This window comes from Falco peregrinus, chromosome 5, assembly GCF_023634155.1.
Source record: "Falco peregrinus isolate bFalPer1 chromosome 5, bFalPer1.pri, whole genome shotgun sequence".
NCBI lineage: Eukaryota > Metazoa > Chordata > Aves > Falconiformes > Falconidae > Falco > Falco peregrinus.
The window spans coordinates 81,770,558-81,789,661 of NC_073725.1; the positions used below are offsets into that span (position 1 = coordinate 81,770,558).

Consider the following 19,104-nt stretch of genomic DNA (forward strand, 5'->3'; position numbering starts at 1 on the left):
TGATGTGCTGTTCTATTTGCATTCAATTACACATGCAGAGTCTTTAAATAATATGGGACAAGATGTAAGGACTGAAAGTGCTCGTCTGCAGGACTGCTATGGAGGCATCCTTATGCCTTCGGTCTTTGCTTAGTCCTGAGAAAAGAATGGAAGTACTTGGCTTTCTGTGATTTGAGGTGGGAGAGTTTTTTGTCATGGCTACAATATCTAATGATACACTGTCATCTTCAGTATTATTTATTCCCTTTTCTGTTCAAGAATAAACTGTCTGATACCCTTTTAAGCTGTTAAAAATGGAGCTCTTACTGTTGCTTTTTTATTGCTTTGTTTAAACAGGTATAATTTATTTTTATATATTATTTATATATTATAATTTATAAGTATATAATTTAACAGGTATAATTGTGAAATTGTTCTTTAGCAAAAGCCCTTTGAAATAGCAGAATCTCTTAACAAAAAAGCCCCTGCAGGGCCTCTGCGCAGCAGTGACACTAAGATGAAAAATGACAAAATTTGGCCCTGCTATAGTTTGTCTTTAGCTATAGTTGCTGTCACTGAGAGCTGGAGTGCTTGGCAAGTGTAACAAAGGAAGTGGGAATAGCATCCATCAGAAAGCATGGACACAGCCAACACTTAGAGCTTATAAAGTGTAAATAAGAATATTTCCTGTTTATTAATTACTGGTCTGTTGGACTAATTTGAATCATCGCTCTTCCCCACAGGTACAGTTTCACTTCTGAGAGTAGAGTGACCACTGACAGACACAGGTGGGGCTTAGGTGGGCCAAATCAGAACTTCTCATCTAAATTTTAAAAGGGAGGATTTTGCTTGAACCTCAGGTTGGATTCAGGGCCAGTGCTTCTGGTGGTGAGTCAGGCTCTTCTCAGGCTGAAGTTCAGGGGCAGCTCTCCTGTGCGTTCCACTGCTGGGGACCGGAATATGGGGATGGCTCACGGGTGTGTGACCATCAGGCCTGGTCCCTAGTCGGGGATCTGTAACTGATGGAAGTGTTGGGTCCTTGCGCTATGGCTAACTCCTGTGCCAGGAAACCAATACAAAGAGGCTTGGTAGCTTGGGTTATATTGTGAGTTCTCCTCTAAGTTTTGGTGGGGTGTTTTTATAATTTGGAAAAGGTCTCATAATTACCATCTTACTTTGTACTGGTAAAATGAGAAACCTGGTGACTCAACTGCTACCCCCAAAGGGCAACTTGTGATCTTATCCCCTGTGTCACACATGGCTGATGTGAATCATCCTGGGTATGCAGATTTCCTTCAGTGTTCAGACATGTCTCTGTGGCCAGGCACACAAATATTTTGGGACCGGAGGCTTAAGCTCACCGACGGCCGGGCAGAAAAGCACTTCTCTGGGTGGGTGTTGGCAAAGGGACCTGCGGTGCTGAGCAGCCCTTCCAGTAAGGAAACCAGTTGTAAGATGTGCTCTGTGCAGCCTCGCATCTTCCCTCCTGCATGCCCCAAAGGACGGTACCCCATGTCCAGTGCTGCACAGGCGACACCTGGGAGGCCGCTCCATCAGGCTGCTGCCTGACACTGTACTGCCAGAACAGCTTCCAGGGGATTTGCTGTGTGAAGCCCATCCAGGTCTGCCCACCTTCTCTCCCTGCACCTCCCCCATGCTGCTCTGAAAAGCCAGGGCCATGGGAGGGGGATCAGCTCCCCCTGCTCTCAACAACCCCCCATCCTTCTGGAAGGCGCTGAGCCAGGGGTGGGAAATTGGAGCAGGGTCCCGTTGATGCTCACGCGTGTTTGCCGCTGTCCCCAGCACTCGGCGGCAGGGAACGTCATGAATGCCATCTTTTGTAGGGCGGTGCAAAGCTGCAGCCGCTTGGCAGACCCCCGTCCAGCCGCTCCCCAGGGACCCTGCGGGAGGTGCCAAAGGAAGGGGGGCAACTGGGGCTGCCCGCAGGGTTGCAGCAGGTTTATTGTCCCCTACCCTGTTTAAACCGGCTGCCACGGCTACAGCATGGAACCCGAGCTGGGGTAAGGCTTTGTAGCCTTCCCCTAGAGAAACTGGGATTTTTCTCCAACCCTCCCGCTCTAATGAAGGGGTGAGGGTAACATTAATACCTTCAGAAAACTTGGCAGACTTTCAGGCAAACAAGGGCCCCTCCACGTGCCACCAGGCAGCCGCGGTGTGCTGCTGCTGCGCCTTCGCACAGCGCTTGCACCGCTGCCGCGGCTGCCCCGCAACCTGCCCCAGGCAGAACGCCCCCCGCCGTAAAGCCCGCTGACCTTCCGCTTTGCCAGTTCAGTGAGCCGTAGCTCTGCACCAGAAAATTAAAATGCATCGTTCTTAGGTATATTTTTTCTTTTTTAGACCTTCGGAGGGGGTGCGCAGGGCCCGCCCGTACCGCAAAGGCGACTGTGCGGCTCCGTGGCACCCACGTGGCAGCGGGGCGGGGCGGTGACCCCGGCCCTGCTCTCTGTCCCGCGGTGTCCCCGTGCCCCCCGCGGCGTGGGGGCGCGCAGGGCGCTGCGCCCTCCCTGGTTGTTTCGCACCGCTGAAATTGCGCCTGCTTGGAGACTTTGGAGACAGGGATAAAAAAAACCAACCCCAAACCTGCAGTATTATATTTTTAAGGTAGAAGGGATATGTAGTAACAGGTCGCTGGGACTACCGCTTGGAGATAGCGGGGATGGGGGCTGCTGAAGGGGAGAGAAAAGGAAAGAAAAAAAAGGTGGCGTGGGGGGCTGTTCTGGAGTAAAAACGGTGGCGAAGGGAGCCATGGCACGGCGGTAGCGTGGCCGAGCGGTCTAAGGCGCTGGATTAAGGCTCCAGTCTCTTCGGGGGCGTGGGTTCGAATCCCACCGCTGCCAGGTGTCTTTTTCTTCCTCGGCGCCGCTGCGGCGCCCCCTAGCGGCTTCCCGCCGCCCGGGAGAGCATTGTGGGTAGGAGGAGGGCCGCGTCCCCACGTGCCGGCCGGAGTGACACCAACATGGCCGCTGCCTGAGCGCTGCCCGCCGCGCCGCGCACCGCCACCGGGGAGCCGGCGGCCCCGCTGCCCGCGCCGGCCCTCCGCCAGGTAGGCGGTGGCGGCGCCGATTTTGCTCCTCCCGGGGTCGCGGGGGCGGCGGGACCGCGGTGGGCGGTGGAGGGGGAGGAGCGCGGCCTGGGCTGAGGTGGGCTCTGCCTCTCCGGGGAGGGCGGTGGGGACGAGACCCTCAGAGGGGCTTGATACCGTGGCGAGTAGCGGGGCCGCGGCCGGCGGGGCCCTGACGGAACCGGCGCGGGTCGCGGGCGCCGCGGCGAGGCCCTTGAGAGGAGCGGGCGGGGGTCCGGTCACAGGCCGAGGCCCCTCGGCTCCCCTCACCGGCGGGCGGGGGGTGCCGGCCGCCCCTCACGGGGCTGTAGAGCGGCGGCACCGGCCGGCCCGCGGCCCTGCCCCCGGGTGGCAGCGCCGCGCCTCCCGCCCAGGACGGGCGCCGCTCACGCTGAAAATGCAGCTGGCTGCCCCTGGCACCGGCGGTACGGGGCGCCCGGGGGGGCTCGCTGCCCCCCGCGCTGCCTGCGTGGTTGTGCGTGGCCGTGACCCCCGCCTCAGCCCCCTCCCCCCCCCCCGCTGCCAGGCTGCTGTGTCAGGAGCAGGGAGGCTCGCAGGCTGCCAGGAACGAGGGAGCCGCTGACAGCAGGAGCGGTGGGGTGCGCAGGGCCCGCAGCTGAGCCTCTGCCCCGGGGAGCTGCCTGCGGGGTAGGGGGGGGCTTGGGGGGGGGGCACGGTGAGGGGCAGCGAGCGGCTGCATCCCCGCGCCTGGCAAAGCAGGCCCAGCGCTTTGCTATGCTACAGAAATATTGGAGGTGTTAAAGAAAGGGTCATGCTTAATGCATAATCTCTTAAATCCTGAAGAGATCTCCCGTGACATCTCCTCCAAAGAGAGGTCCTGGTGCAGAGGAGCCCTCTTTGGCTTCACCACCAGAAGATGACTGTGCAAAGCTGCTTGCAGACGAGCAAAGGCAGGAGAAATTTAAGCAAATAATTGGGTCAAAATTATAATTATCATAAATGCTTGGGAGGTGCTTCAGCTTTTTTTGCAGCTTCCATTTTGCTGTGTGCCGTGGGCTGCCCTGAGCAAAAGGATTGCGGCCAGGGCTGGAGTGAGAGACCCCTGCAGAGGAATGTCCAGGTGCCAGAGGAAATTAATGGTAGTGATTCAGGAGATGGTACTTTTCTCACTTTGCTGGTTCATTACCCATGCTTTAAGGCACTGATGTGGCAGGAGTTTTTGGCCTTTCCTGCACTGCATAATTATATGAAGACTTTCAAGTTTCAGTGTTGGCGCTTTAGGGGTCTGTTATTACTACACAATTTTAGGTATCAGTGAAATGCTGGAGCATTTGTTGCAGGCCTGGCTGAAAGTCTGTCTGTGTCAGGTGACATGCAGTTTTGCAGTTTTCCTTTTTACAGTTATATTAAACTACTTGGTAACAAAAACTGAAAGAAAGATAGCTCTAGTACCCAAGTGCTTCTAAGCTCAAACTTAGAGATAGGATTCAGTTGCTTTCATCACTGATTTTTACAGTTCTTTAACCACAATATTTTTCTTTGTTGGTTCTAAATTGGTGGTGTTACGGTCAGCTAATGAGTGGTTTCATTGGTCCTAGCATTGGTCACATTGCAGGACAAAAGAGAAGATTTATGTCACTTGCCCTCCTGCAAGCTGTTCTAAAGTTTGATGAGTTGTACTAATAACTCACATTATATTTTGACTTGCACCTTCAAAGAAAGTACCTTTTAAAAGAGAAAAAAATCTATCAAAAGGAAATTTGAAACTGCTGGCCATGTTTGCAATCTTCTGATGTTTATTTCCATTCTATAACTTTTGCAGTGTCATATATATGAAAAATGTAGAAATTAACACCATTGTGTATGTGTGTATATGATAAATGTAGAAATGAACACCACCGTATATGTATACATACTTTAGATGTAGAATTAGGTCTGCGTGCCTTCAGTGAAAGCTTCATTTTGATTCAGAAGATTCCTTCGAGTTGCATGAATATTATAAATTGTGCTGGGACACACTGCTGCTTATTTATAGACCTGTCATTCTGATATGCCAATAAAAGGAACTGTAGTCATTCTTTATCCTTAAGTGAATAAGAAAAAAACATAATCTCTGTAATATGTTTTCCTCGAGTACTGATGGCTGGATTCTAGATGAGATTTCATGTGTAATTGCGTAGGCAGCATTATAAGAGGGACTAGAGACCAGGTCCTTCAGGCAAAGTTTCTCTCCTTAGCTGAGGGAATCACAATTTCTGTTCTTGAAAGCAGAATAACTTTCTCAGGAGAGAGGGAGCAAGCTAGCAAGTACTTGACATTCAGGATGTGGAGAAGGGCAGGATGGTTCCCCAGCCCTCTCAGGGGAGTGAGGAAGGAGGGTTTGGACCCAAATCTCCCACCTGGGTGTTATCACATGTTCTCACACATCTTGGGCATCCTCCCATCATCAGCTCTGTTCTGAATGAAAACCACCATTGTTCCATTTTGTGCAGAGCTATCAGGCTGGCTTTACGTGAGCTTGCTGTATCAGGCTGCCCAGGGGGTGCGAGCGGGGAAAGCAAAATTGGAGCTGACAAATCTCATTTCTTTAAAACAACATATCTATGCATGTATTTCTGGGAAGAACTGAGTGCCTGCTTGCAGAAAACACTCTGATATCAATCAGATATCACATGCTTACAGTTGTGCAGTAACAGCCTCAGCCTGTAGTTAAGATACTGGCTTTTTGCTGTGAAGGTTTCACGTTTCTGCAAAATCGTGTCAAATATCAATCGGAAACGTTATTAAGTGGTGACTTTTCAAATACAGATGTATGGTGGGAAGAGCCAGGGATATGCTGGTGCATAAAGAAATGGAAAATTCCAGTTCAGTACTGGGAGGGGCACTTTTTTGGTAGTGGAGAACCTGTAAGTGAAAAATATGGAAGCATATTTCTAGGTGGAATGGCAGAAACAGTGTAAGTAAACCAGAGGTATTGCCTGATGGAAGTTTGTCCATTTGATGTTAATAACGCTCATATCCAGAATGCCTATCCAGCTGCTGTGAAGGGTTTCTTTGGTAACTGCGTGTACGTTAACGTGGTGTTTTGAGAAACCTGCACTTCTGTTGAAAAATACTGAGCTGCTTAAATTGTGTGGTGGCTTGTGTATTTGGAAAAAAAAAAGCCACTGTCTTGGATGTAACGTGAATGCTAGTTTCCTTCTTTTATAACCTCTCTGTTGCCAGTTGATCCTGGATGCTGCCTCTTTCTCTTCCTCCATAGGAGGTCCAGCAAAGAAACAAGCTGGCATCGAGGAATAGCAGACAGTGAGGGAGAGTTCCCAAACACAGATTGTATTTCTTTGCCTGATCATCTTTGTTGTTAAAACTTTCTTTGGTCAATTTGTGAGAGGTCTTTTTTTTTTTTTTTTAAATTTTATGCCTATCTTGACCAGTACTGGCTGATTATCAGTGTTTTCAGTGATCTGGACTAATAACACCATTGCAGTGGCATCCCAAATAATTTGTAAATCCTTTTGTCTTATTTCAGCAGGGAAAAACTAGTGTTGCTTTAGCTGAGGGATCATTTTTTATTCAAAGATCTGAACGAGGCATGACACTGACTCCAGCTCTGCGTTGAACATCATGACGCTTTGTTCAAGAGCACCTAGTCCCCAGTTAATATCAAACCCTTATTTTATTTGGGGTTGGTGTAGTTACGAAGTAAAATCTGTTGTTCTGATGGTTTGAAAGGACTTGAAGACAGGTCGAGGTGTGTATTTTGGAGCTCTCAGCCATACAGTCTGAAGGTGGTGGGTCAGGAGACAAGGCTGCAGCACGTCTACTGCAGGTAGATGAAATCAAGGTCAGCACATTCACAGATGAGAATATTGTCTGGTCCCAAGCGCAGGGTTTACACAGGCTTTTCTCTTCTCCCAGCTCTTAGCTGGGAGCTTTCTCCGTTACCTGCTTTCAAGGAATTTTTCTGAGAAGGGAAACAAATGAACAGTATGGCACTGTCCTTAGTGACGCTGGTGACTGTGTGTGGCAGTTGCAGAGCTCGCACGTGCTGGCTGGAAAGCCAGCTGCTATCTGCGTGTTACAGTTACACAGTATATAAAAGATATACGTTATTCAAGTACAAAAGGTCTGTCTTTCCTTCCCTAGAGCAGTGATTTAGTGCTCGCTTTCTTACTGCTGGCTTTCAGAAAAGGTACAAGAACTTGCCTATTTTTGAGACATTTGCTTGTCTCTTAGATTTGGTGGCAGTTGGTCAAGATTGTGGAGTGTTAGGGACCTGATCATGCAAACATGTACACTCCTTCGAAAAACAGATTACACTGAAAAGAACCGAGTTAGCTTGAACTAATACTTCAGGCTACATGGGGTACGTGGCACAGATGTTATGACTCATAGGACATTTCTGTTTTCTTTCAGGTTGTGCCAAGGAGTAAGCCAAGAAAAAGCTTTTTGTATCCTAGCATGGCAAATGAAGAAGATGATCCAATTATACAAGAGGTAAAAGTGCATTGTGGCAACAGTGACTGTACGTGAGGCTTTATTTATTTATTTACAATTATTGCAGTTCCCAGTGTTACATTGCTGAAACAGCGTGTCATCACCATCAGGGGTTGTCTTGCAACCAATGGCTTGCTTTGTGCAAGGAAACATGCTGTGTGGGCAAAGTATATGGCTTGCAGTATCTATTTTGCCAAAATAGTCTTGTCCATGTTGGCAGATCCAGCTTAGATTTTTCACCCTTTGTAATCTTTTTATGTCAGAATAGAAACATAGGTGGCAAACTTGCTTGTGCTGCTGTGTGTTTCCAGTGACCCTATTGCATGTCTCTGAAAGCTGTAAAAAACTGGAATGATTTTGATGAGTTAAATATGTTAATATTTAATATTATTACTATGATTATTATTATTATTATTATTATTATAAATCTGTTAAATATGAAGCTAAAATGTTTCATGCTTTCTGCTGAAACAAGCAGTTGTGTTCTGGTTCGGGACTTCTAAAAGACTGCTGTGTCCCAAAGAGCAGCCACAGTGTCCGCTTTATGTCTGAATTTACACATCAGAAGTACAAGGAAGGGCAAGCTCATAAGAAGGAGAAAAGCCATGAGAAAAGGAGTGGGAATTGTCAGGAGTATATATAAAGGTATCCAAGATAGCAGCTTCCATATGTGATGTGCATGAAACATCTGTAGATTTTCAGTGCTGGTGGCAAAATACTAATATTAAATCAGATTTGGTATGTGGGTGTGTCTTTGTCTAATTTGGAAAGATTTTATGACAAAATACTAGTACTGACGTTACCTTTCAGTCATTACTGCAAAAAAGAGAACTTCCACTTGCTTCAATTGTGATAACAGATTCACTTCAGCCATTTAGAAAAAGTTTTCCTCTTTCATTTCAGTTTTGGTTTGCCAAGCTTCCTTAGAGAGAAAAACCAGCTAGAGCCACTGTGTGCTGCCTCATCACAGTGGAGTTTTTTGTTTGTTTTTTTAAAAGACCAACTTCAGAATTTCATGTCAAATTCAGCAGAGAGAAGACCTTTGACTAAAGAGTCATGGATGTGTTTTATGTTATAAGAGTTTATAATGAAAAGCTAAAATTGTCAGTATTTGACCTCTGGGGATGGTGCTTTTTTCTGAGGCTCCATCAATTACAGCTGGCTTCTAATGAAGGTTGTTTGGTTTGCTTTTTAGATTGACGTGTTCCTGGCCAGAAGTCTACTGGAGAAGCTGTATCTGTTTCAGGTATTTCAGTTAACTTCTGTGCAGTGACAGTTTGTTTAAAATAAATTCGAAGAGCAGTTAACTTTCCTTACTTCTCTGGTGTGCCAAGATCTTGGATACAGGCAAGCCTGTTTGGGTCTCAGTCAGCTGAAATACTTAGTATTAAATCATTGCCAAGAGAGGAGTGGTCATTTATGGCACAGACTTGTCATTAAATCACTCCCTTTAACCACGCTAACAGAGTACTTTCAGTAGATTATGTCTTTTTTATCATGGTTTGGATAAATCTGCAGTCTTAGCCATCTTCTGTCATCACTGATTCTGTCATCTTAACTAAACAAATACTTATTTAGGACTGGCCCTATTTAAAATGTCATCAGTATTCATAAATTAGTGCGAGTCATCAGAAGAGCCCCCTTATGTTGTGGAGATAAAGCTAACTAGGGACTGAAGGTGGAAATAGGAAGGTAGAGGTCTGTTTTCCATTCTGCCACTGAATTTCTCTAATTATTTTACCTTTGTGATTCACTTTTCCCATCTGCAAAATGGAGAGTCTTGAGGCTGTTGGATGAAATCACAAAATCACAGAGTGGTTGGGGTTGGAAGGGACCTCTGGAGATCATCTAGTCCAACCACCTACTAAAGCAGGGTCATCTGGAGCAGGTTGCACAGGATTGTGTGTTTTGAGCATCTCCAGAGACGGAGATTCCACAGCCACTCTGGGCAGCCTGTTCCAGTGCTCTTTCACACTCAGAGTGAAGTTTTGCCTTGTATTCAGATGGAGCTTCCAGTGCTGCACTTTGTGCCCGTTGTCCCTTGTCCTGTCACTGGGCACCGCTGAAAAGAGCCCGGCCCCATCCTCTTGGCACTTGCCCTTAAGATACTTAGATGCATCAATAAGATCTCCTCTCAGTCTTCTCCAGACTGAACAGGCCCAGCTTTCTATGTTGTTCATGACAAATCAGTGATGCCCACTGGCAAGCCTGCTGCCTCCTGTACAGATCCTCTGTGTGGCATGTGCCAGCAGAGCACAAGTGGAGACAGCCAGACATGCTGGACTGGGCTGTGCAGCCTTGTCTCTGGGATACCCACAGTTGCCCCATGTCAGGAGCGAGCACTGGTCAGTGATGGGGCCCGCGGGTGTTCTGGAGAAATGTCAGCTCTGAGCAGGATGCTGCTATGGCTGGAAGATTTTATTTGGATACCGCTCAGCATGCCCAAATGGTTCAGAAGAGAGACCCATATGGCTAAACGCGGCTCTGGTGTCCTGACTAGCTAGCTACGTGTGCCCCATGTCCTGTAAGCTAACACTACTTGTATAAACCCACAAATATTTTACTTTTAGGTAATAAATGTCCAGAGAGTGAACGGTGAGGGATGGGGTTTTAATTGCTTCTAACATTGCCTTTTTTCTGCTGGACTAATGTGTGGTACCATTTTCCTGTGTTATAGTTTATTGTGACATGTGAGGGGCAGGGAGGGTGTTGTGTAGTGATGAAAGCAGAGGACTGGAGGGGAAGCAACAGGCTTTCTGGGTCATGCTCCCAAACCTGATGACTGACAGATCAGATCGGTCAAGTAATTTCTTTTCTTGATGTCTTGTACCTGTCTGCCAACTGGATCTACATGTGGGACAGGGAAGACTGAGTTAGTTTCTGTCAAGTTCTTTGATCTTTAAATGAAGAGGGTTTTATGAAATTGATTTGTTTTCCAGTATCCTATTCGTCCAGCTTCCATGACATATGATGATGTTACACATTTATCAGCGAAGATAAAACCAAAGCAGCAAAAGGTTGGTCATCATTTGAATCCACTCTGTAAAAGGTGTTTTATGTTGGGCAGAATGTACTTAAGCACATTGCGCTATTAAGCTGATATAACTATGCAGCTACTTGCAAGACCAAAAGTCTGTGCTTGGAGCTGTGGGGGAGTCTCGCAGTTGTGTCTGTAGGGTTGAGTTTACAATAAGAGTAGTTTATAAAGAGAATAATTAAAGCTGTGATGGAAAAGCCACTCAATATAGAGTCTCTCAGGGAAATGTAGTTACTGACGCTAATTCGGTCTGTAGGTGCTTGTACTAATACAACTTGATTTAAAAGGTCTTTACAATATACAGAACAGGTTGAGCTTTGGAGGCACACTCTGTCGTCTTAGTGTCAGTGCGGATCTTGATTTCTCCCTTGCCTGACTGTGAATTATCAGTAGTCTTTTTGAAATCAGTGGGATTGTATAGGTAGTGAAAATACAGCCAAAGCTAGAATGAGGCACTTGCTTGCAAATGTATCCCAGAACTGTGGCTATGATTTTAAAATGCCTTATTTAAAACCCACAGAAATAGATGGCTGTGATACTAGGATTTTGCTCTGGGAAATGGTTAAGGAGAGTGCTCGTGTGAACTTTGGAGTCAGGATCATGTTGTGTCAGGAAGTCTTCTATTAAAATCAGCAAACATTTGCATTGTAAACCCTGCACAGACTTGTAAATCTACCGTCTCATTCAGGCACTTGTAAGTAGTTCAGTTTACAAGTAAAAATAAAGGGGAATCAAAAATGAGGCAGTAGCTGTGATATACAAATTTATAAGGGCTTTGGCACACCCTGAGGACATATGCTGTGTTGTTATATAAAGAGAAATGCACTGCAGGAAAACGCTTATTTTTTAACATTTGTCTGAATTTTAGTTTGCGGGGGCAGGGGGGAATAGTTCTCTTTGTAACTAAAAGCTTGGAACTTGTTTCTGTGCTTCAACCAGCTTAAATTAGGAGTAACTACAAAGTCAGTGGTAAGTGCTGCAGTCTCAAACTAAACAGAATCAAGGCATTTACCTCTGAAGAGGATGTAGTTACTTTATATTCCTCAGTACCCAAATTAGAAGGCAACATGTCTCAGGTTTGAGACTCTGAATTGATGCTCAGTGATGGGGAGTCTTGAAGGATATTGCTCGTGCCTGATCTGTACTGATAAGTAAACTAGACTGATAATGTGGTGAGGGTATCCAACGAAGTGAAGGTGTATTTCAAGTCTGCCTAAAGAACTCTCATTTCTCTGCTGCCATTCATTTACGTGGGAGTTTGTGTATCTCTAGCTTATTGTTAAAAATGTCCCCATCCTAGAAAAACACATACATACACTCAACTTTATGTGTGAGATTTGCCCTGTGGATTTGAATGACACTTACTTATTTAAATTTGCTGTAAAGCTATGGAAATGTTAGCAAGCATGGGATTTTAATTTATGTGTTTGGGGTTCTGCCGTGGTAATTAGCTGTCTTTCATATTGTTTAGGTTGAACTTGAAATGGCAATTGATACTTTGAATCCGAACTACTGTCGCAGCAAGGGAGAACAGATTGCTCTCAATGTAGATGGCACATGTACAGACGAAACAAGTACCTATTCCTCGTAGGTGTCCTCTTTGCCTTCGTTTCCTTTTTGTGGTGAGCATAAAGATGTGTATGTCCACCAGGGCTTCAGGGAAAGGTGAGAGCACGTGGCTGTACAGTCTCAGGGGGTGCTTTGAACACTGTTACGTAGTAAGTATTCTTGGAAGTAACCTACATTTTTTGGTGTGCTTCATGAATTCTGAATTGCAAACAGAAAGATGAGTGTATGTATTTGTTGCAGTTGTTGATACTCCATTTTGAGAACTGCTGCTTTCATACCTGTAACATCTGTATGCCACATTGCCTGTAGAATACAATCTCACAGCGTTCATCTGTCTGCAGGAAGCTGATGGACAAGCAAACTTTCTGCTCTTCGCAAGCTGCAAGTAATGTTTCCCGGTATGCAGCTGCTGTTTATAAAAAAGGCAAGTTTCTTTTGCTTACCCCTCACAGCAGTGACACGCTCGTTTCAGGGTTAAAATAAGACCTGTTTGTTCTTTTGTTTCCAGCCTGTGTTTTAATTGACTGATGCCTCTTTAAAGAAAGGAAATTATTTCCTTATCAGTGTCCCTAGAGTCTTTCAGAAGGTCTAGCAAAATTGTAGATACTATATAAGAACACAGTGGGTTTGTCGCTGCCTCCAGGATCTTAACAGTGCATGCTGGCCTGAAGTAATACACATTTATAGCGTTAATTTATCATTGTTATTTGTATTACTATCTCCATCTAATTGTGTCTATCTCATTTTCCTGTTCAGCACTTCTTGCCCCCTCTTGTCTCCTAATGTCATCACAGGGTTTTGATCTGATGATCATTTGAAATGGAAATACATAAAATGTCTTCGGTGATGACTACTTTATTAGGAGTCTCCTGAACTATAGGTCAGGTCTGAGCCAGGTTGAGGCTCTCTGCAGGATCTGGTTGCAACACAAAAAGGAAAGTAACAGAAATAGGTCTTGGTCTTTCATATTCCTCTGAAATCCTGAGCACTGGATGAATTTTTCACTTCAATCTCTTTTTATGTTTTACTGTATTAAATACTTATGTTCAATTGTAGCTGTGCCCTTAACAGAGAGAGGGAGATAATGAAAAGTGCTGTCCTTGTGCAGTGGAAAAAAACAAATCTTAACTGATGTTAATTCTCTTTTTCAGGTGAACTTCACCTGACTCCACTACATGGAATTCTTCAGCTGAGGCCAAGCTTCACGTACTTGGACAAGGCTGATGCAAAACACCGAGAAAGAGAAGCTGCTAATGAAGGTAAATGCTCCGTAAGTTGCATTTTTCTGGGGGAGGTGAGATACAAGTTCTCTCTGTAATTTTACCTGTGAGAGTCATTATATTCTGAAGGTGTTTATTCTCACATATTGATTATAAGTGCATTTCTTGGATTGTTTTGCTGATCTTATTTTCAGTGTAGCTGCATAAATACCTTTGTGGGCAGACTGTTGGGATCAGCAGAGGGATGGGAGGTGGGTGCTTAGTGTCCAAGGGCAGCAGCAGGGAGGTGTGTCATCACTGCCACTGAAAAATTGCACTGCAGGAAACAGTATCTCCTCTCACAGCAGCAGTGTGGTGCTGTAATACTTGCATAGTTTGGCAAGCTGGGATTGAACTTGTGGTTATGTAGTTCCTAGTACTGCTTGCTTCCTGCATGGGCCCTCAGACAGTGGCACGTTGGCTTTGGGGTTTTTACTGCTGTGGTGTGTTTTATTCTGTTGTATTTTCTGACAGGTGGTGATTCATCCCAGGATGAAGCTGAAGATGATGTTAAGCAAATTACTGTATGTCCAGATTTCCTTTTTATGATAGTTCAGGCAACAGTTCATAAGAAAGCATGACAATTCATACAGGAATAAAAGGACAGGAAACCTCAGCTAGTCCTGATGACACAGGGTTTGGGAAGGGGGAAGCAAGACGGACTTGCCCTTGTTGCACAAGCATAAATATGGCACTGACAGCAAGGGGTGATTCACTGGATCCTGGGCCCTAGTTTCTGTTACTTATGTACCAAAAAAATAATGCAGGTGTTTTGTTTCCGCGGTTTCAGGGCTGTATTTAATGATGCCCAAATCTTCTAGGTACGATTCTCCCGCCCTGAGACGGAACAAGCTCGTCAACGACGTGTTCAGTCCTATGAGTTCCTGCAGAAGAGACAGGCAGAAGAGCACTGGGTTCATTTACATTATTATGGCTTGAAGGTAGGTGTATGTAGGCTGGCTGCTGAGGTGGCCACCTGGGCGTGAAGGCTCAGCCAGGTCTAGAACTATTTTTACATCTGGGCCCATGGGAATCATGAGAAGGTAATGAAGAAAATCAGGTTTGTAGGCTTGAACAGACCCTGCAGTGCTCTGTGCTTCCTCTGCTGGATAGTGCTTTGGGGTCTCTGTGTTGGAAAAGGTTTAGAACTGGGAGCTGGACGAACATGAAGAGGGATCCAAGTAGAATAATTGCTCAGGTCTTGGATTATGAACTGGTCTTTATGGAAAACTTGGGGAACCCAGTCAGTTGAGTGTCAGAAATTCTGTCTGTCTGACCCACATGCATCTCTGCCAGATTTCTAAGTCACGGCAACAGAAATGTCCCACATAATGTGACCATTGTTCGAGAAAATGAAAGCAGAACATCAGTTAGTGAGGTGGAACGCTTGAATAGTGCAGTAATGACAGGGTGGTCACAATTTGGAATGAGGAATCCAGCTCTCTGGCATTTTGTATGTTTTCAGTATGTGGTAGTGACTTTTTTTTTCCGTATTTCCAGGATAGCCGTTCTGAACACGAGCGCCAGTATTTATTTAGTCAAGGTCATGGCCTTGCTGAAAACACAGAATTAATTAAATCTCCCAGGTAATGGTTTGATGGTTTCCTACAGAAATTGCAGTAATTTGTTGGGATTGTTTTCAGAGTAATAAGCAGGTATATTCTTTAGAAGTCTGCTCGTTGGTAAGTCTATCCATGATAAAAATTGAATTGTTTAAAAAAATACAGAAATAAACTAGCCTTCAACTTACTCAGGTTGCTTGCTTTGTTTCCCTGTACTCTGAGATTAAAACTTGTTTTGACTTGGGATTGTAGCGTTTTGTTCGTTGTCACAACCCTGCATAATTGGGACTATAAATACTGTAAAGGAAAAGTAAAACAAAAGCTCCTTCTGGTTGAAATAAATTAAAACTCTGAAACCAATAACTTCGGTTGTTAGCAAATCTTATAAAACTTTCCTTTGTGATTTGTGAGACACACCTGAAACTACTTGAAATTTGTTCAGTTTTGTGCAGTCTTGGTGACTGCAGCCCTACAGGAGTCTTCCTGTGATGCAGTCAGTGCTTTGCTGTACTCTGATACAGCCATGGCTCAGGTACTGGTAAAGTGGCAGACTCTCCTCTCTGTTTAGTGGTGTGAGTGTATTTTTCTTAATATCTAAATTACATAGGTGGAAAACACTTTTTGCTTGTTGTGGGCCTGATTCTCTGTGTCACAGGACTTCACGTGACCCCTTACTCTTGCAGTTCCTCTGTTTGGATGCCTCTGTACAGAAGAGCTGGGATTCTGACTCCCATTTATTTCATACCTTCTCTTTGAGTAGATGAATGTCAGTAGCTTTTACTGGCATTGAATTTACAGAGGAAGATGGGAAAGGGGAGAGCTGTCTTTTCAGGCTAATGTTTATTTTTAGGTTCACGCAAGTAGGAATGCTCTAAGCAAGAAATAACAGTACTTAAACTTGGGAAGTCCCAAGACAAGCGTTTTAAGGATTTTCTTTTATTTTCTTTTTTTCCAGTGAATATTTAATGATGCTGATGCCTCCAAGCGTAGAGGAAGAGAAGTAAGTGTTTGTACAGAATGTTCAAAGTCCATGTTGGCTGGATGCTCTTTTTCATGGTCTGCAAATCTGCTTGTTTACCTGCAGTGACAAACCGATGGCTCCAAGCAATGTGCTTTCTATGGCCCAGCTGAGAACTTTACCCCTTGCTGATCAGATTAAGATCTTGATGAAGAATGGTTTGTAGCTTTTGTAGTACATTTGCACTTTGTGACTTCTAATTGCCTCAGATAAGGTACCTTTCCTAGTAGTACCAGTTCTGTTACCTCACCGGACAGTCTGTCTGGCTCTCTGATTCTGTGAAGAATCCAAATCCCAAGCCTTTCCTTAAGAACACCTGCTGTGCAGAGAAGAGCAGTAACAGCAGATCTGACTGCTGATGTATGTTTGCAGCCAACTTACTCTTAGAATAATTTCTGATCTCATGGTAGCTTTCTGGATACATCTGTTTCAGCAGGTATTACCTGGAATGTGGGGTCTGAGTATGAATCAGAAGTTGAAAGTTAATGCAACAAGCTGCACTTTGGCATTTTCTGGGAAGTTTTCAGTTGCACGCACTTCATGAATGTCATCTAGGAATTTTATTTTGTCTCTTCAGAGTTACTATCTGATGAGAGCAAATCCTGAGGACTTTGCCTCAGGAGTTTCCTGTCTTGTGAGGTATCTCTGTTTCCAAATATTGTCCAAGGCGTAGAATTTTGAAGTGTTATTAATGAATTAATTTGGGACCAGTTAAGCTAATCAGGTGAAACACTAACAGGTATTTTTAGAACAGATGATGACTGTAGGGCGAGGGGAGACTTAGTAGAACTTAGGTTTGGGGTTTTTTTTTAAGATATAGCTTTAACCATGAACTTCAACATAAATCATAGTATCCTAGATTTATAAATCTATGTCTTTACCTTGTGCACTGAAGAAACCCGTAATCTGGTGTGTATTTTGCCTTTCAGTGAAGGTGATGCCATTTGCAAATCTGATGAGTTTGCTAGGCTCTGGGACTGACTCTACGGCAGTTCTCCGCTGTATACAGCAGGTGGCAATGCTGGTCCAGGGAAACTGGGTGGTGAAGAGGTACGGCTAGTCTTTGTTACTGGGACATGGTTTTCTGCTTTAAGGAGAGGATCAGAACAATGGATTTTATATGCTCCTCTTCCTTGTGTCCAGAAGTAGCCGTGTTTGTAACTCACATTACTGTAAAACCTTGATTTAATGTTTGGTGGTTTTTAGTGCAGTCAGATATTCAAAATTTGCAGGGCTGATGTTAAACCTACCCCAGCTAAAATTATGGCCGAGCAGTGATGTAATCTGTATTTGCATTTAATTTATGTCAGGTTTTTGATGTTGTCTTTACTCATGTTCTTTTGTGAGAGGACTGTCCTAAATTCTTCCAGAGATTAGTGTCAAATACAAACACAGAAAATAAAACCAAAGTCAGCTACAGTATTTCTAAGCTAAATTCAGTCAAAGAAAGATCTTTGTGCAGTCACCTCGCTGTTCATCAGTGGATGCTGCTCTTGTCAGCTGAAAGCTACCCTCTGGAAGGCATTACCTGCTTAATAAATCAAGTGTGGGGTACTGAGTGTACCACATGAAATGGATTCTGTATCATTCTCCTGTTTTATCAGGATAAAACATCCCACTGGGAATTGAAGTCTGAAGTGCAGTATGGTGGTTTTTTTTTACCTGGGTGGAGCACTGCATGCGGAGACCTACAGTCTCTGAAGTAGCTGTGTGAAGATGGGTGGCACCAGCTACCAATTCAAGTGTGTTAGCAGGATGTGTTTCAGTTACTGATAGAGGCCTGCACTAGCAACATTCCTAGCAAGTAGTAACAACCGTCCTTCCAGCCATTCCAGAAGGAAGCTGGAAGCAAGTTAAAACACAGCTATTAGCATTCAGACTTTTTTTATGTTATAGCTGGTATTATATATACATATATATAATATAATAATTTTACATATTGTATATAATGTTTCTTTTCTACTAGTCCGAGGAGGATGTTTATACAGTACATGTGGCATGTTTGGGATGGTTGGGCACAGAGCAGCACATGCACTGTGGATTAAATGGAGAGGGGACGCATTTCTTTGGCCTGGGTTGAATCAAGATCATGAACCTGGGTTGCCTTAAAGCTTTGGAGACCATGCTAACAATGCCATCCAGTTGGTCTTGCAAGCAAGCAAGGACTCAGGGTAATGTTGGTCTCAGGGCTGTTTGGTTCGAGTGTGACATTTTGTAGTACTGTTCTCTTAAGCCGTTGATTGCTGGGAAGGAAAAAAAAAACACCTTATGCCCATACATCAGCATTTTGGCTAAATGCTGCCTTCAAGGCTGCGTGCCAGGTTAGCCTAAGCATTTCTTAGGATTATTCTGGTGTTGTTTACACCAGTCCAAGGGAGGATAGGTTTTGCAAGAACAAAGCAGAGCTTCTACCTGTGTTGCACATATCTGCTCACCACAAGGCTTTGCTTTGCTGGTGTAAGCCTTTTTGCACTAATGTAATTGCAGTGGCGTCATTGCACCAATATTAATTACTTTAATGAAAACCATGCTTTGGATAAAGGTGTAATTTAACTGCAGAACAGGGAGGATGTGCTTGTTATGTTAATCTTCACCAATGCCATTTTTCTGGAGTACCTAGTAACTAATCCGTCTTCCTTTTTAATCAACAGTGATGTCCTCTACCCGAAAGATAGCTCTAGCCCACATAGTGGAGTCCCTGCAGAAGTGCTCTGTAGGGGAAGAGACTTTGTTGTAAGTATGAAAGTGTTTGTTGTTTGTAAAGGGAAAATGCAGGTGGAGTTTGCCTCAGAGGTTGCAGCACTGCAAAACTTTACTGCTGTACTGCAGTAAGGTGTTTCCTCCAAAGAAATTACTTGTATTTTAATCCTGAAGGTGTGTTACAAGTCTGTCGTAGGAGTGTTGGCATAGATTGACATTGTGGCTGACTGGCAGGTTCGGATCATCTGTCGTTAACAGTATTCATCCCTTTCTAATACATGCTGTGGAGCCGCTATCACATAGCCCCCACAATGCAGGGCTTACAAGCAGCCAGGACTGGATAATAAAGTGCTTGTTTCTTCGGATGTATTTCTGTGGGCTCAGGACTGTGAGGTCTTCGGAGGGCAGTGTGGGTAAGCCCTCTGCTCCCTGAGCATGCA

The 19,104-nt window shown here is 44.7% G+C and overlaps 1 protein-coding gene and 1 non-coding gene across 4 annotated transcripts in view; both read left to right on the forward strand.

Moving 5' to 3' along the window:
* Positions 1 to 2,755: 2,755 nt before the first annotated feature.
* TRNAL-AAG (transfer RNA leucine (anticodon AAG)) lies at positions 2,756 to 2,837 on the forward strand. The gene has a single exon. It is a non-coding gene; the product is annotated as a tRNA-Leu (tRNA).
* Positions 2,838 to 2,924: 87 nt separating this feature from the next.
* The window catches only part of POLR3E (RNA polymerase III subunit E), a 30,186-nt gene continuing 14,006 nt past the window's right edge, over positions 2,925 to 19,104 (forward strand). For all 3 annotated transcript variants that reach the window (XM_055804084.1, XM_055804085.1, XM_055804086.1), the window contains exons 1-14: positions 2,925 to 3,043; positions 7,439 to 7,519; positions 8,715 to 8,765; positions 10,459 to 10,536; positions 12,028 to 12,143; positions 12,467 to 12,549; positions 13,277 to 13,384; positions 13,859 to 13,908; positions 14,206 to 14,325; positions 14,885 to 14,970; positions 15,902 to 15,946; positions 16,031 to 16,122; positions 16,894 to 17,014; positions 18,616 to 18,697. In XM_055804084.1, coding sequence (XP_055660059.1) covers positions 7,484 to 7,519; positions 8,715 to 8,765; positions 10,459 to 10,536; positions 12,028 to 12,143; positions 12,467 to 12,549; positions 13,277 to 13,384; positions 13,859 to 13,908; positions 14,206 to 14,325; positions 14,885 to 14,970; positions 15,902 to 15,946; positions 16,031 to 16,122; positions 16,894 to 17,014; positions 18,616 to 18,697 — 1,068 coding nt within the window. In that variant the 5' untranslated portion in view covers positions 2,925 to 3,043; positions 7,439 to 7,483. The remainder of the gene's footprint in view (positions 3,044 to 7,438; positions 7,520 to 8,714; positions 8,766 to 10,458; positions 10,537 to 12,027; positions 12,144 to 12,466; positions 12,550 to 13,276; positions 13,385 to 13,858; positions 13,909 to 14,205; positions 14,326 to 14,884; positions 14,971 to 15,901; positions 15,947 to 16,030; positions 16,123 to 16,893; positions 17,015 to 18,615; positions 18,698 to 19,104) is intronic.